Below are 16,111 nucleotides of genomic sequence, written 5' to 3' on the forward strand. Positions count from 1 at the left end.
GAAAATCCTCTTTGAGGCTTCATTTATCCTTCACAGAGAATATAGAAGATAAGAAAAGACACACTACATAAGGATGGGAGAGTAAACACACTTGCATATTTATACATGTAGTTTGCTTCAGTTTCCTGGTTTTTAGTTACTCAGCTTCCTAATGATGGGATGTAGAGAGCCGGGATCGGAGAAGGCAATGGCACCCCACTCCAGTACTCTTGCCTGGAAAAATCCCATGGATGGAGGAGCCTGGTAGGCTGCAGTCCATGGGGTCACTAAGAGCGGACACAACTGAGTGACTTCACTTTCACTTTTCACTTTCATGCATTGGAGAAGGCAATGGCAACCCACTCCAGTGTTCTTGCCTGGAGAATCCCAGGGACAGCGGAGCCTGGTGGGCTGCCATCTATGGGGTCGCACAGAGTCGGACATGACTGAAGTGACTTAGCAGCAGCAGCAGAGAGCCGGGGTAGAGAGATGACCAAGCCCCTGCCCCAGTGGCTTCTCTCCGTTCTGCGGGTACATTGCTGTGTGTATAGTCCAAGAAGTCCTGATGTGTTAACTAATCTATTGATTTAGTCAGTAGCATATATAATTATTTGTTTGTTCCTTTAACTGAACTCAGCCCTGGGAAATATGAAGCACATTTTACTTTGAGAAGAAGTTCAAAAGCAATGTTAGATATATTAAACGTTGTTTTAAAATGTTTTCCTTTGGTTTCGTTTTGCTCTTGGGAGGACCTAGTGTCGACAGTGCTCCGTAGCCTGGGCCCAGTCTGCCAGCCTGGCCTCGTCCCCGCCTCTCCGTTTGGCTTGCAGGAGCCTCCCTTCCTTGCCTCCTGCACAGCCACGGTCTGCCAGGGCCTGTCCACTGTCGCTGCCACAAGATGAACCAGATTACTTCTTTGATCAGAATTTTTTCAGTACCCCCCCACTGACTACAGAATAAATATAAAATTTAATAATAGGCTTGTTTTCAAAATCCTCTGTAATTCTAGTTCAAACTTGCCTGTCCAACGGTATTTCTCACTTTTCTTTTTTGTTACCCTGTATTTCAGCCAAACGAGCCATCTGTATGCATACCCACGGCTTCCCTGACTTTGTATCTTTGCTTCAAGCATTCCTCTTCCTGAAACATGTGCCCCAGCCACATTCACGTTTCCAGAGTCTGTTGTCAGTTCAGGAGTGCCATCTGTGCGTAAGAAGAACAGATCACTGCGTATTTGCACAGCGCTTTGATCTTTAACTCTCTTGTGGCACTTGATGTCTCCAGCCTGGTTTTACATGGTTATGCCTCTCAGGGTTCGCTACTTTAAGGATTTGTCAGTCACGTTTACATCCTTAGGATGCAGGATATATACTATGCTCAAAAAATATATGTTAAATAAGCAAGGAAGTGAAACACAGCAGTTTATTACTCCGAGTAAAGTGCATTTGACTATTTCACGTTTTACGTTTTCAAATTTAATTTTCAAATTCTTTTTTTATAGGGACTCAGAGTTTTTATCAGGAACATAATGATGATATTCTGTGCCTCACTGTAAATCAGCACCCCAAATTTATCAACATAGTGGCAACTGGCCAAGTAGGTATGTTTCTGTATTTTAAAAAGAAATAGTATTAAGTAATTGTCTTCTTTAAATTAATTCAGTATCCTAGGGGAAAAGACTAAAACATTTTTGTGTATTGTTTGAAACGCATTTATACATGAAGCGCACGTCCAGTTTTACCATATTATTTGCTTCCAGGCACTTTTTTTTCACTTTGTTTATCTGTTCAGACAGTTCAGAATGAAGAGCATTGTATTTTATAGTGGTTGAAATAGTTGGATTTAATCCTTTAGCAGAAATTTATGAGCAGCAGAAAGTTTGTATTTAATAGCACGTAAAGCAGGAAGGAAGAGTCTGAGGCGGGAGTGGTAAGTAAGAGGAGCTGAGAAGTGACTGGTGAGCGGGCAGAGCCTCTGCCTCGGCAGGGGACACCCTGGAAAGCGGAGAAGCCGAGCCTGTGCTGCCGGTGAGCCCTTCTGCCCTTTCTTCTGGCGGTGATCGTATTTGCCACCTGGTTTTGAAATCCCCTGTCTTGCTATTTTCTTTCAACTCTCTAGAAAACTTTGACAAAAGTCGTAACTCCACAAGCAAAATGATGAGCAGGTGGCAAATCTCTTTAGGACAAATCTACCAGTAATTGATCACTGTGACTGCTACGTACAGACCTACCTGATCAGTGAGATCTTCACAACCCTTGTATAGTTTGTAAAAATGATCAAAATCATTGGGTTTATTGGATTTCAGTGAGCCTCAATGGCTAAGGCAACTTTCCAGGCATTTTTTCCTTCTTGAATAAGATAATTTATGCTTTAATATGATCAGTTAGAAACTTGTTCTCTGTTATCTATTAGTTCTAGAGTTATGCCACAAAGACCTTTCTTCCTTTCTGTAAAAATTTTCTCCTTTTAAAAAGAAAGTAGGTCAGTTCTGAACCTGTTACATACACAATATTCTAAGCTTCGGATTTATTAGTTATTTACATCCTGTTGATGTACAGTTGATACGTGATGTGTTAGGTGCTGATGTACAGCAGGTAGTTCAGTTCTTTTCTGTTACGGGTCATCACAGAAAATTGAATAGAGTTCCCTGCGGTATGTAGTGAGACCGTGGTGTTCATCTGTTTTATATATGGTAGTTTGTATCCGCTAACCCCAAGCTTCGGTCTCTCCCTCGCCGTGTCCTTTCCCTTGTCTGTGAGTCTACTTCTGTTTATTAGTGAGCTGCTTTGTGTCCTGTTTTAGATTGCACTGTATGTGATGTCATACGGGATTTGCTTTCTCTTTTTGACTTGCTTCGCTTAGTATGCTCATCTCCAGATCCATCCGTGTTGCTGCAGATGGCATTGTTGCATTCTTTCTTATGGCTGAGTACTATTCCATCGTGTGCATATGTACCACGTCTTCTCTAACCGCTTCCTGCTGATGGACGTCTAGGTTGCTTCCATGGCTTGGCTCTTGTAAACAGTGCTGCTGTGAGCGTTAGGATGCATGTGTCCTTTCAAAGTCGAGTTTCTCTGGATATATGCCCAGAAGTGGGGTTGCCAGAGCATATGGCAGCTCTGTTCTTAGTTTCTTGAGGAATTGCATGGTTTGCCATAGTGGCTACACCAATTCACATTCCTAGCAACAGTGTCCCCTGGAGGAGGAAATGGCAGCCCACCCCAGTATTCTTGCCTGGAGAATCCATGGACAGAGGAGTCTTGCGGGCTCCAGTCCATGGGGTCGCAGAGTCAGACACGACTGAGGGACTAACACGTGCATACGTACTAACAGTGTAGAAAGGTTCGCTTTTCTCCACACCCTCGCAAAAAATTGTAGGCTTTCTGATGATAGCCATTCTGACCTGTATCAAGTGATTGGTTTGCATTTCTCTAATAATTTGTGATATTGAACAGTATGTCTTCTTTGGAGAAATGTCTGTTTAGGTTTTCTTCCAATTTTTGATTGGGTTGTTTGTTTTTTGTCATTCAGTTCTATGAGCTGTTCCTATATTTTGGAAATTAAGCCCTGTTGGTCAAATTATTTGCAGATATTTTCTTCCAATCTATAGGTTGTCTTTTCATTTTATTTATGGTTTCCTTTGCTATGCAGAAGCTTCTAAATTTCCTTAGATCCCATTTGTTTATTTTTGCTTTTTATTTCTATTGCCTTTGTAAATTGACCTAAGAAACCATTGGAGAATGTGTCCTTTGCGTAATTTTACTTGTATCAATTAATGTTTCTCTGACTTTATGACTTTAGGAAAAACAATTATCTATTATGGGCCTGAAGGAATGTTATTATATGTAAGTGTTCCTAACCTCTCCTTAGGAAGCTCTGTTGTAAAATGCTTCCTCATATAGAACAGAAATCTGTTTCTCTTTCATTGTAGTTCACCGGTCCTCATTTGGGGGCACCTAGATATTTAGACCTGTGATGGTTAGGTCTTTATCTGTACTCTTTATTTTGCCCCAGGCCCACAGACATTCCAGGATAAGCCTGTTTTCCAAAACCAAAACCCTCAGTTTTAAACCATTCTTCATGTGACATAGTTTCAAGTACTGTCATCATTTAGTTGTCATCAGAGCATGTTCAAATCTAAAAGTGGTATATCCTGACTGGTCTTCTCAGCAAAGTCAAGTACATTATTGCCTTTTCTCTCATATTCCAGGTCAGGACACTACATCTACATTATCAATATGTCCTTGAAACAATAATTTCATAGGCTTCCCAGGTGGCGCTAGTGGTAAAGAACCCGCCTGCCAATGCAGGAGACGTAAGAGACGTGGGTTCAGTCCCTGGGTTGGGAAGATCCCCTGCAGAAGGAAATGGCAACCCACTCCAGTATCCTTGCCTGGAAAATCTCATGGACAGAGGAGCCTGGCAGGCTGCAGTAGTCCATGGGGTCACACAGAGTTGGACACAACTGAAGCACACAGGGACATAAAGTTCTAATAAAGCAGAGAACAATCGTCTATCTAAAAAAGGTTTCTAAATTTTTCTGCTTTCTTTCTTGCTAAAGATTATTGACTCTAAAATTTTGATTAATAAATATTTCTACTGTAAATACAATGAATTTCATATTTTCTCTTTTGGCAGTCTTTTACTCAGAAAATGTTTAGTTAAAAAAATAAGAAAGGGGTTAGTTTGTGGCCTGAATTAAGAGCCTTCCTTTCCTTGAGTTACATGCCAGCTTTTACCATCATTTCTTTCAGGTGATTTAGATCTGATTCTTCCCTTCAAGTAGAGCTACATGAAAGCCCGAAGGATCTATTAGCAGGGCATTTGTAAACCAAAATAAACTCATATCAATTTTAAACCATATCAGTACTATTTTAAGTGTTTTTATAATTTCATGTAACTCACTAAAGAAAATACTGATCTAAAGATTGAAAGGTCATATGCATATAATACTAATATGCATATATAATTGAAATTAGTGGCTTCACTTACAGTATAACTCAATTTTACGTAATTTTATATATGACACAATTATTTAAACCATTTAAAATTATCTTCTGGTAGTTGAGTTTTTATAAGTTTTGCATATGGTGTTTATGCTGTTTCTGGATCATTGTTTCTCTGCTGCTTTTCCATTGTAGGTGATTCGGCAGACATGTCAGGTAAGGAAACCTATCACTTTCTACTTTACTCATACTGTTAAGTAGTGATAGCCTACATTTTTACAGAGTAATAAGATAGCTGAACTATTTTGGGTTTTTTAAAAGTCAAGAATACATCATTTTAATGTCATGATACTGAGCCCAATCTACAGTAATTTTTTTTAACTGAATTTTTACTTTCTTAGTATGCTCAGAATTGTTGTAAGCACTTTACTTGTATTACCTATTTAGTCGTCACAAGAATTCTCCATAGTAGGTATTAACTTGCCATAATCATATATCTGGTAGGAATAATGGTGGGGCTAAAATTTGATCTTAAGTATGAATCAGTACATTTTATTGCCTAGAAATAAAAAATTTTCAATTACTATTTTTATATAATCATCAAAATTATTGCATATGTTAGATCAACAGAACATTTAAAGATTTGAAAATAACTTTTTATTATTGAATTTGACCATGACTTTGTGAAGTTACAAAGCTCTTAGATGAACAAATGTATGTCAGTTGTTTTTAGATATTATAATAGCTAGGCTTTTTCAACTCAATTTCAGTTCATATAATGTAGTAAGTATTAACAGTCTGATAAAAAAACATTTCCCAGTGATTTGTATCCATTTCCTTCTCCTCCAGGATAAAGCATGATTTTGTGATTTGACTATTTAACCACAAATGTATTCAGCACAGCAGACAATGGCCTTGCTCTCTTGGGCTACACCCAAGAGCAGAGGTTAGCAGACTTAGAACCCGTGGGCCAGATCTGCTCACCGCCTGAGTATAGTTTTTAGTCATTAAAATAGTTGGAAAATATCAAAGAAGGAGTAAAATTTCAGAAAACATGAGAAGTGTATGGAATTCAGATTTCAGTGTCCACAGATAAGGTTTCTGGCACGGCCCTGCCTGTTCAGTCACGTACTGGCCACGGCAGCTATGGTGCCCTCATGGCAGGGTTGCAGCAGAGACTGTTTTAACACTCGTTGCTTTCCCGTGCAGCTTGGCACACTACAGATCGCAGTGGTTCTGTTTTAAAGCTTGACAGGTTTTGAGTGCTACATGTATTGCTGTATTCCACAACATTTTGTTGTTGTTGAAGTCTAGTTGGTGTACAGCATCATGTAACTTTCAGGTATACAACATTGTGATTCAATTTCTATAGCTTACATACCACTAAAAGCTACTATAAGATAATGGCTACAATTCCCCTGTGCTATACAATATATCCTTACCTACTTTGTACAAAACAGTTTGTATCTCTTAATCTCCTACCCCTCATCTGCCCCAGCTGCTTCCCTCTCTCCTTAGGTCGCCACTAGTTCGTTTTCTGCATCCGTGCGTCTGTTTCTGGTTTGCATATGCGTTCATGTGGGTTGTGTTTTAGAGTCTACATATGAGTGATATCGCACAGTATTTGTCTTATCTGACTTATCTCACTGAATACAACATTCTCTAGGTGTATCCACATTGCTGCCATTTGGTTTTTTTAACCATGGCATATCTATCATGGCAAAACAAGAGAGGGGAAAGGAAAAATAGACTGAATGTCAAACTATAAAGGCACAGTTAAGTGTGGATTTTGTTGTCAAATGAGATGGTAAAACATTGTACTTTTTATGCAGTGATACTGTAGCTGTGCTGAAAGAATACAGTATATGTCAACATTTCCATACTGACTTTGTTGCAATATCCCCAGGTCATAGGAAAGCAAAAATCAGAAAAATTAGGAACTTTAAAACAGTATCTTGAGACTTCCCTGGTGGCCCAGTGCCTGGGACTCCAGGCTTCCACCACAGGCGGCTTGGGTCCAGTCCCGGGTCAGGGAGCTAGGATCCCGCATGCAGTGTGGTGTGGCCAAAAAATAAATAAATAAAATTTAAAAAAATTATTTAAAAAACACAATATCTCATCACAACAGAGTTTCTTCAAAAAATAAAAATAAAATGTGGCTAAAACCTAAGTAAGGTTCTGAATGACTCATTTGTTCGCTAATTAAGACAGGCTGTTTATTGCTGGCTTAATTAAGTCATGTTTGACTACAATGAATGAGTGTCCAGAGAAAGTAAACTTGTTTAAGATCTTTTGCCAAGAACCATTGCTAAAACAGTTGAGGGTTTTGCGAACATCAGTAGTCACTAAAAACAGGCAAAAAAGGGGGCGGGTGATTCTGAGTGGTTTCCCTTGGTTCTTGATAGGTTGACAGGTGTTGCCAGTTGTTTACTGGAGGAATCAGTGCTGACTTTTAAGTGACAGTTTGCCTCTATAAATGGTCTCCATGGAACAACTTGAAAAGATAATATTTTCAAATAACTTAAGAAAACATCAATTCAGTACAACCTGAAGTAGAATCTGTGAAGATGTACTAGAACTGAGGGTGGTAAAAATATGTGTGGAGCTAGAGCAGAAAAGAGGATAGTTTGTAAAATTTACAAGGCTTATAAACTTTAAAGGCACTTGAAGCCTATGGTTTATTCACTGTGTTATTCCTCAGCAGCTGCTTTGTGAAAAATATTTCAATCTATCATGTATAATTGAACCTCCGTATTTTGTTTTTGAGAGTCAGCAGTTAACTTTATTTGCTCTCATAGCCTTAACCATCATCAGTTATTAATTTCTGTCAGAAATAGAAGGTGAATGTCTGGACTCGCCCTACCACAGCAGTTTAGTGGTTTAGCAGTCGTAACATTTTGTTGTTGTTGTTCTTTGCAATTTCCGTCACTCAGAGCCAGGACTGAAATTTTTCTGAGACTAACTGCCCTCAGTCTCTATTATGGAAAACTGAATGGCTTTGGAAATTAGTTTTTGCTGCAGATTTGTTAATGTTTCTTAATGATTCAACCTGAAGTTACCAGGAAACTACAATCACAGTCACATACGTTGAAATTACAGTGCTTATACGTGAGACTCACGCTGCAGGAAGGGCACGTGGAGACAACTGACCTCTGAGCCACGAGTCATGCCAAACTGCGCTGTGTGTGTCTCGTCTGTCAGAGATTAAGACAAGACACCAGATTCCTTTCCCACACAAATTTGCAGCAAATATATTTTCTGGGCTCAAATTTCAGTTCCAGCAGCATTTTTTTTAGATCTTGATACAAGTGTAAAGAAAATTGCCATATTTAAAAAATCTGTTTAACTGTACAGTTGAGGAACTTCCACCTAATGTTCAATCTATAGTTATTATTCTGCAATATAATACATGCTAAAAAGACAAACATCAGGCCAGAACTCTAATACAGTTTTCTGAATGCCTTCCAAGTGATTAACATATTCAGTTAAAATCATTTGCTTATGGATTGATATTCATATTTGACAGTACCTATCTGTGAGACATTGTCAGAATTGAAAATCATTATAGGTCATCATTAACAGATGAACATTTGTAATTTTTTTAAAAAAATAAAGAACATTGACTTTGAACCCCACTTAAGTGAATTAATATTCCCCCTCAGAAAATTAATTCGCATTAGTAGATCAATATTATAAAAATTTTCACTCAGTGAATTTCATCAATAAAAATTTTGTGGAAATTTGTTTTCCACAAAAGAAAATTGTTTTCTTATATTACATAAGAACCTGCATAATATCTTCAATTTTGTCTCTTTTACAGTAACAGTTTGCTGAGTCCTACTCTAGAGGGAGACAGGCAATAAATAAGTACATTTTTAAAAACAGCATGATCTAAGACGGTGATCAACATGATAAAAAAACAACAGGGTGATAGCAACAAAGCAGTGGTTTTTCAGAAGTGGTAAGACCTAGCTAGGCCAAAAATGGTACTAAACAGTGACGGCCACAGGGCGGTCTGGGGGCTCCAGACTCAGGCCTGGTTTCAGACTCCTAGACCACCCACACCTTCAGAGGTCCTAGAGGATCAAGGCATGGTGGTCCTGGGTCTGTGTCTCTTTCAAAGCACTGCTCCGGGGGTCACACACAACCTGCTTCTACCAGCTTCCGCCCAGGGCAGCCCCCTGAAGACTCAGAGACCAAGATTCGTTATTGGGGGCTGATCGCATAGACATAGAGCCGCAACGACTGAAACAGCATGCTCCCAGCAGAAGGCGGGTGCTCGGTGCCCCAGATGGACAGAATGGCCTTATCAACACAGGAAACATTTCACAAGTCAGGTTCTTACACGCTGGCAAGCAGGCCATTCTAGTGATGGTGAGTTCAGTCCTGCTTGTGTTAACTTTTTGCTGTGGAGGCCCTAAAGCTGAATCAAGAAACAGGAAAGTTAGTGTGACTGGAGTAAGGCCTCTGAGATGAACTTTGAAAGAGGTTGGGTCAGTCACGTGGGGCTTTGCAGGTCATAGAGAGGAGTTTGCATTCCTACTAAGTACAGAGTCCATCACCAGAGAGTTGTAGGCAAGGGAGTTTATGTGATCTAATTTACACTCTGAGTACATCACTCTCTGCACTACTAAGAATACAGAGAGGAAAGAGCCTCCAGAAAATTGGGAGGCTCTTGCAGTAGTTCAAGCAAAAGACATTTTAAACCAGGGTGGTAGGAGTGAAAATAGAACTAGGCAAAGATGGCTTAGATTTTAGCGGTAGATCCAGCAGTCTTTCTGATAGAGTGGATTGAGGGCATGATGGAAAGCAAGGAATAGAGAGTAACTTAATTTCTTGCTTGAGCAGCTGGCTAAATGAGATAGCGCAATACTTTGGGAGAGAGAGTTGGGCAGGAAGAAATTATCTGCAGTCATTAGGAATGAAGGGAGTGTAGGTTCAAATGCAGGAAAACTGGTAGGTTTGGAGGTGGGAAAATAAGGAAGATCCTCTCTGATGCTTCTGTTGATATTTCATCATCTGAGGGTGAGGCGGTGCTGAGGTAGTGGGAGAAGTTTCAAAAGTCTCACTTTGGAATGTGGGAGAATAAACGTGTGTATTAGAGAGGGTATGGTCTAATTACCATCTGAGTACAATAGTTGTGTTTTGAGTAGACCCTAAGGGAACATCTTTTGTCTCTGGCAGAGTGTTTTCAGCCCACCTAAGACTGTGTAAGGAGGTAAGAATCTGACACTTGAGATCCTTAAGGCAAGTCAAGGAGAGAGAGCTCTGACTGGAATAGGTCCCTGTTTATCCCTATAGGCAGTTCATTACATGACTTAGTGGTCTTCCACGGACCCTCTCATGACCGAAAAGAAGGAAACTGATCATTGCCCTGGAGTGCAGAGGGAGGGCGCCCACCTGCCTTTGCTGATTCAGGAGCCCCAGTGTGCTTCCCGGCCCTTCCCCTCTGCCATCCACAGCATTGGCTTCACCCACGAGGCTGTGTTTGTGTTATAGAAGGGTTGGAGTTATATGTTTCCTTGCCTTTTCATCAAGTGGGAAAGAGAATAAAATCCATTTTCAAAACCACGACCTAAAATCAGTGCTCCCTGGGTCTTCCCTGGGTGGCCCAGTGGCTAAGACCGCTCACTCCCAATGCAGAGAGCCCAGGATTGAGCCCTGGTTAAGGAACTAGATCCCACATGTTGCAACTAAGACCCAGTGCAGCCAAATAAATGAATATTTTAAAAAATAATAATAAAATTAGTACTGCCTTTTAGCCTGAGTAAGTCATTTTAAGATGTGAGCAAAGACTTGAACTGAATCACTGATGTCAGGGGGTGAGGGGATGGGACGAGAAGGATTGTAGGATGTGTGGAGGTCTTACCACAATGGGCGTAGACTATTAAGTTGACTACGCAGTGTCTTTGCCCTGAATTGCTTGTATTTGCATGAGGGAGGCATGGATTCCTGAATAAAATCAGAGCTTTATTAAGAAGGGAGGAAGGAGTGCTGGGTCCAACGTCAGTGGTGATGTCCAGTATAGAAGAAGTGAAGTCGCTCAGTCGTGTCCGACTCTTTGCAACCCCGTGGACTGTAGCCCGCCAGGCTCCTCCATCCATGGGATTCTCCAGGCAAGAATACTGGAGTGGGTTGCCATTTCCTCCTCCAGGGGATCTTCCCGACCCAGGGATCAAACCCAGGTCTCCTGCATTGTAGGCAGATGCTTTTTACCGTCTCAGCCATTGGTACACTTAATGGTCCATATTAAAATCTTGTTTTTAAAATGCACTGTTTACTATGCTGCATCAAGGCAAACTAGGGGATGAAAAAAAAAAATCCTTTAAAACGTTGATTCTTATGAAATCCATTTGTAATTTTAAGAGACCCTTATGGGCTCCCTTGGTGGCTCCATAGTAAAGAATCCACCTGCTGATGCAAGAGACACAGGTTCGACTCCTGGTCCGGGAACATCCCACAGGCCACGGAGCACGTAAACCCAGGCGCCACAACTCCTGAGCCTGTGCCCTGGAGCCCAGGAGCCGCAACTCTTGAGCCCACGTGCCTCCGCTGCTGAAGGGCCTGGAGCTCTGCGCAGCCTAGAGACCGTGCTCCGCAGCTAGAGAGGCCCCCGCAGCAAAGAGCCCGTGCTCCGCAGCTAGAGAGGACCCCACAGCAAGAAGCCCATGCTCCGCAGCTAGAGAGGCGCTGTGCAGCCACGAGGACCCAGCACAGCCGTAAATAAACTAATAAAGTTACTTAAGAGAGAGAGGGACCCTGTGGCATCTGTGTCCTGGAGATGGAGAGTGAAGAATGGTTACTAATCGTTGGTAGGGTTGATTCTCCCGAGAAAGTCAATGTGGCAGCTAGGCGCTGACAGCATGCGCCTCTAGAGGCTGGCTCTGCCACACCGCAGTGTGGGACCCAGGGCAAGGCACTTAACTTCTCTGAGCCTGAGTCCACAGGAACACAGAACCGCCCAGAGGCAGGGATTGGAAAGGACGAGATGTCCCTGGTCACACGCCAAATCCATGAGACGTGCCTCTCTGGCGACCTCAGGAAGGGCAGAAGCAGGAGTAGGATCTCAGCTACTCCAGCTTCAGGCATGACCACTTTCAAATTACAGGAGAAAGTCAAACGACACAATTTAACCTTTTGTAAGGTAGACCTTGAGAATGTCCAGTAATTTAAGTCCTAAATATTGCTACTGATGTACGTTTAGAGCACTCTAAGTGTGTAACAGTCTCATAACATAGTCAGACCTATATGTTTTAAGACGTGAATTCTTGGTATAAGTTCTTACCATCTCATTTGATTTTTTTAATACAACTTTGAAATGTTCGGGAATTCAGTTTACTGAAAGTTACTTGCTTTGTAATTTATGAAATATTAAATTTGGAGAATATTGAGTGTTCTTTCTTAAAAATCCATTAGCTACATCATCACATTTAGACAAATACAGTGTATGGATTGCCCAGAGTTTCTTTTTATAGATATAAAAGCATTTCTGTATTACAGAAGACCTGTTTAATATTTGTCACTGGCAAAAAATTATAGAATGATCTCCAGTATATGTGTGTGTGTGTGCATGTATAAATCATCTAGCATTTCTTACTGAATTAAGTTTACCAATTCCTCATATCCTTTCACTTTTATTGAATGAGGAATGTACTAATTTTAGTCCAGTGCTTAAATTATTGTGATCAATTTTTCACACATAAATGCTCTATTATGTGGTAAATTTTTATGTCTATTTCCATGGTGGTTTTATTTTTTTACAGTTGCATAAATCTTTGAATAATTTTTACTTAATGATACTAAAATTTAACTCCCTGGGTTAATATATTATAACCTTGTTTGAATAACTGTCAGCTTTAATTTGTCATTGTATACTATAAATTGTAGATGGTGTAAAATATAGTCTAAATTTATCAGACTGTTTTCTTTAGAGACTAGAATTTCTTTCTGCATCAAGTGATTTAAGACAGCTTGTCAAGATGTACTGTTTCTCTATTTTTGCAATATTTGTAGATTTATAATTTGAAGCAAATGCACTTTCATGTATTAATTATTTTACTAAAAGTACTTGTGTTCTGAGACTGAACATAAATCTGTTTCTTTTTATAGGGTACAATTCATGAAAAAAGAACAGTTCAAAACTATGGTTTTTTAACTTAGAAAATTCAAAATCTTTTTATATTAGCCAGTTATTTATATATTATAAATATATATATTTATATATTAAATATAAATTAATTTATATTTAGCCAGTAAAAATGCTACAAAAAAAAAAAAAGTATAATTTTAAAAGGATAAGCAGTAGTATTTCTCCCATAAAATCCTGTTTTTTTAAAAAAAAATACCGTCTTATAGAGTGATATGTACTTAGCTTTTACCAGATGTATGTCTATTCGGTTGAAAATTTCCTTTGTGATCTAGTCATGTGATTTCCTACCTATTGCCTTTCTCAATTTGTATTCACTTTCAGTCTCTTCTTCATATAACATAAGTACTAAATATATCTTGGTATTTAATTATTGTGTAATGTTTGTATATTTCTCCATAATATACATAATTATACAAAGACTTAACATGTGTCTAGAACACGCTTTTTTTTGAAAAGTTGTTTAGAGTTGTGATTGCCTAATTTGTTTGTCTAAAATCTGTTTTCTCAAAAGTGCAGTTAGACTATAGCCTGAGGAAGTAGTCTGTATTTTTCTCCCTGTCTCTCCTTTTTCTTTCCTTTTTTTTAAATTTAGTCTTAGTTTTGAGTTATTTTTTATTAAGTATACAGTCCTTTGGTATGTATTTTTCCGTGTTTCAGACATAAGTATGCGTCAGCCTTAGCAATGGAAACGTCTGTAACAGGTGTATCACAGCTGTTGGATGCTGTCTTTGTTTAGCCACAGCTCCATCTATTCACATCTGGGATGCCGTGAACAAGCAGACTTTGTCCATCCTAAGATGCTACCATTCAAAGGGGGTGTGTTCAGTGAGTTTCAGTGCTACTGGGAAACTCCTGCTCTCTGTGGGGCTAGACCCAGAGCATACAGTTACCATTTGGAGATGGCAAGAAGGTAGGATTTTTCTCTTTGTAATTTAAATAAATAAATAAATATAGGGTGAAATGAATTTTCTATTTCATATTTGTATTAACTTCTTGATTGAAACCATTATTCATTACAGCCCTACTCAGTACACATACAAAGCTGTTGTAGGTGGGTTCCACTTTAAAAACCCAGTGAAACTGCAAACAAAGCATAAATTAATGAGTTACTAATATTAAAAATGATTCACTGCTCTCTCCTTTCAGTAAGAAATTGTGCATAAAAGGGTCTTGTAGTTATTATTTGGTTGGTTATAAGGTATCTTACTGAAGAATGGAAATGAATTCTGTTGTAAGTGATCATGGAAGCGCCATAAAGTAATCCACTGTAACACACTGCACACAGAACTTTGCTGTTAATCCACTGTAACACACTGCACACAGAACTTTGCTGTTAATCCACTGTAACACACTGCACACAGAACTTTGCTGTTAATCCACTGTAATACACTGCACACATAACTATGCTGTTAATCCACTGTAACACACTGCACACAGAACTTTGCTGTTACAGAGCTGTTAAAAAAGTGAAATGCACCTTTCAGCCAGAACTGCCATCTTCCAGCAGTTCGCCAGAGTGACCAGCACGAAGGGCAAGAGGAGCAGCCCCTAATGCGTGTTCTCTGGCTCTCAGAAAGCATGGCCCTGCATTGGTCCTTTGGCCACATACTTGCAAATCCAGGATAAAGGTGATAGTGTAGACATCAAGGGAACAGATACTGTTTAAAATGGAACGCCCCACAAACGACACCATGGCACAATGGGAGAGGCTGCAGTGTAACCCAGCATGCTGTCTGGCTTTATTGTGAACAAACAGGGGCAGGATCCCTGCCAAGGGAGTTAATGTGTGCATTGAGCATTTTAAACACACTGGCAGCCAAGATAGCTTCCCGAAATGCCTGAAGGAAAATGATCAGAAGAAGGAAGCCAGAGAGAAAGGGACTTGGGTTCAGCCAAAGCTCCAGCTGGTCCACCCAGAGAAGCACACTTCCTGAGAACCAGTGGAAAGGAGCCTGAGCTGCGGGAGCCCATTCCCTGTGAACTCATGACCTGATGGGCGCAGAGAGAACAAAGACCCAAACTGTGAAAAAATAAAAAGTGAAATTCATGGAGTTGCATAGAAAAGAAAAGAGATGATGGTTCCTACAATCTAAAATGCCCCTTAAATTATAATGAAGCTCTCCTTGAATCCTACATCACTTGCAAAGTGTGTAAAAAGGACCCTGGGCACTAGTAATCGTCTGCGCAGGATTGCTAGATAGCAGTGCAAGGGACAGGCCCGTGTGTGTGTGTGTGTGTGTGTGTGTGTGTGTAGGGGGCAGGGGGTGGATGCTGCACCACGAGGCTTGTGGAATCTTAGCTCTCCCACCAGAGACTGAACCTGGGCCCTTGGCAATGAACGCACCGAGTCCTAACTGCTGGACTGCTGGGGAATTCCCTGCACTTTCTTTCCATAAGCATTTGTTTTTTGAACTGTATGTTTTCAATAACTGCTTAATCCTATAAAAAAATCAACTTAGTTCTTATACTCACCTGGAAAATTCTGTTGTATCTTTTTTCTTAGGTGCCAAAATTGCCAGCAGAGCTGGTCACAACCAGCGTATTTTTGTGGCTGAATTCCGACCAGATTCAGACTCCCAGTTTGTCTCTGTGGGAGTAAAGCACGTCAAGTTCTGGACCCTGGCAGGAAGAGCTCTTCTTAGCAAGAAGGGGCTCCTGAGCACTCTGGAGGACGCGCGGATGCAGACCATGCTTGCTGTTGCGTTTGGTGCAGTATGTCTCTTCAATTGCCTGTGGTCGTGTAGCTGTGAATTACCCAGACTGGACTGTTGGGGATTTTCTCGCCTTAGATAGATGAGCCACACGAACGTGGGGTGTATGGCACTGTAGTCCACTAATTCTAGCCTGTGTCCCGGTCCTGCCTGTATTTCATCTTTCCAGTTCTGATACTTTGAGGAGTCAGGGAGTGGGAAAGAAAGTGAACGAGGGAGAAAGGTTACAATGGAGACTTGAGTCCTTGGGCCGTGGCCATTCCCAAAAGCTGGCCTTAACTTTCTGTCACCCTACGTCTCCGAGGCCCTAATAATTTGTCAGAATA

General features: G+C 40.4%; 1 protein-coding gene across 9 annotated transcripts in view; it reads left to right on the plus strand.

Annotated features, from left to right (window-relative positions):
• EML5 (EMAP like 5) overlaps nt 1-16,111 on the plus strand; it is a 158,190-nt gene that overhangs the window by 127,704 nt on the left and 14,375 nt on the right. For 5 of the 9 annotated variants that reach the window (XM_070378383.1, XM_070378385.1, XM_070378386.1 and 2 more), the window contains 4 exons: nt 1,481-1,579; nt 5,121-5,141; nt 13,811-13,984; nt 15,578-15,786. In XM_070378383.1, coding sequence (XP_070234484.1) covers nt 1,481-1,579; nt 5,121-5,141; nt 13,811-13,984; nt 15,578-15,786 — 503 coding nt within the window. Of the gene's footprint in view, nt 1-1,480; nt 1,580-5,120; nt 5,142-13,731; nt 13,985-15,577; nt 15,787-16,111 lie in introns of those variants that run through there. The other 4 variants (XM_070378384.1, XM_070378389.1, XM_070378390.1 and 1 more) reach the window with 4 other exon arrangements.

The sequence above is a fragment of the Bos mutus genome, chromosome 10 (assembly GCF_027580195.1).
Source record: "Bos mutus isolate GX-2022 chromosome 10, NWIPB_WYAK_1.1, whole genome shotgun sequence".
NCBI lineage: Eukaryota > Metazoa > Chordata > Mammalia > Artiodactyla > Bovidae > Bos > Bos mutus.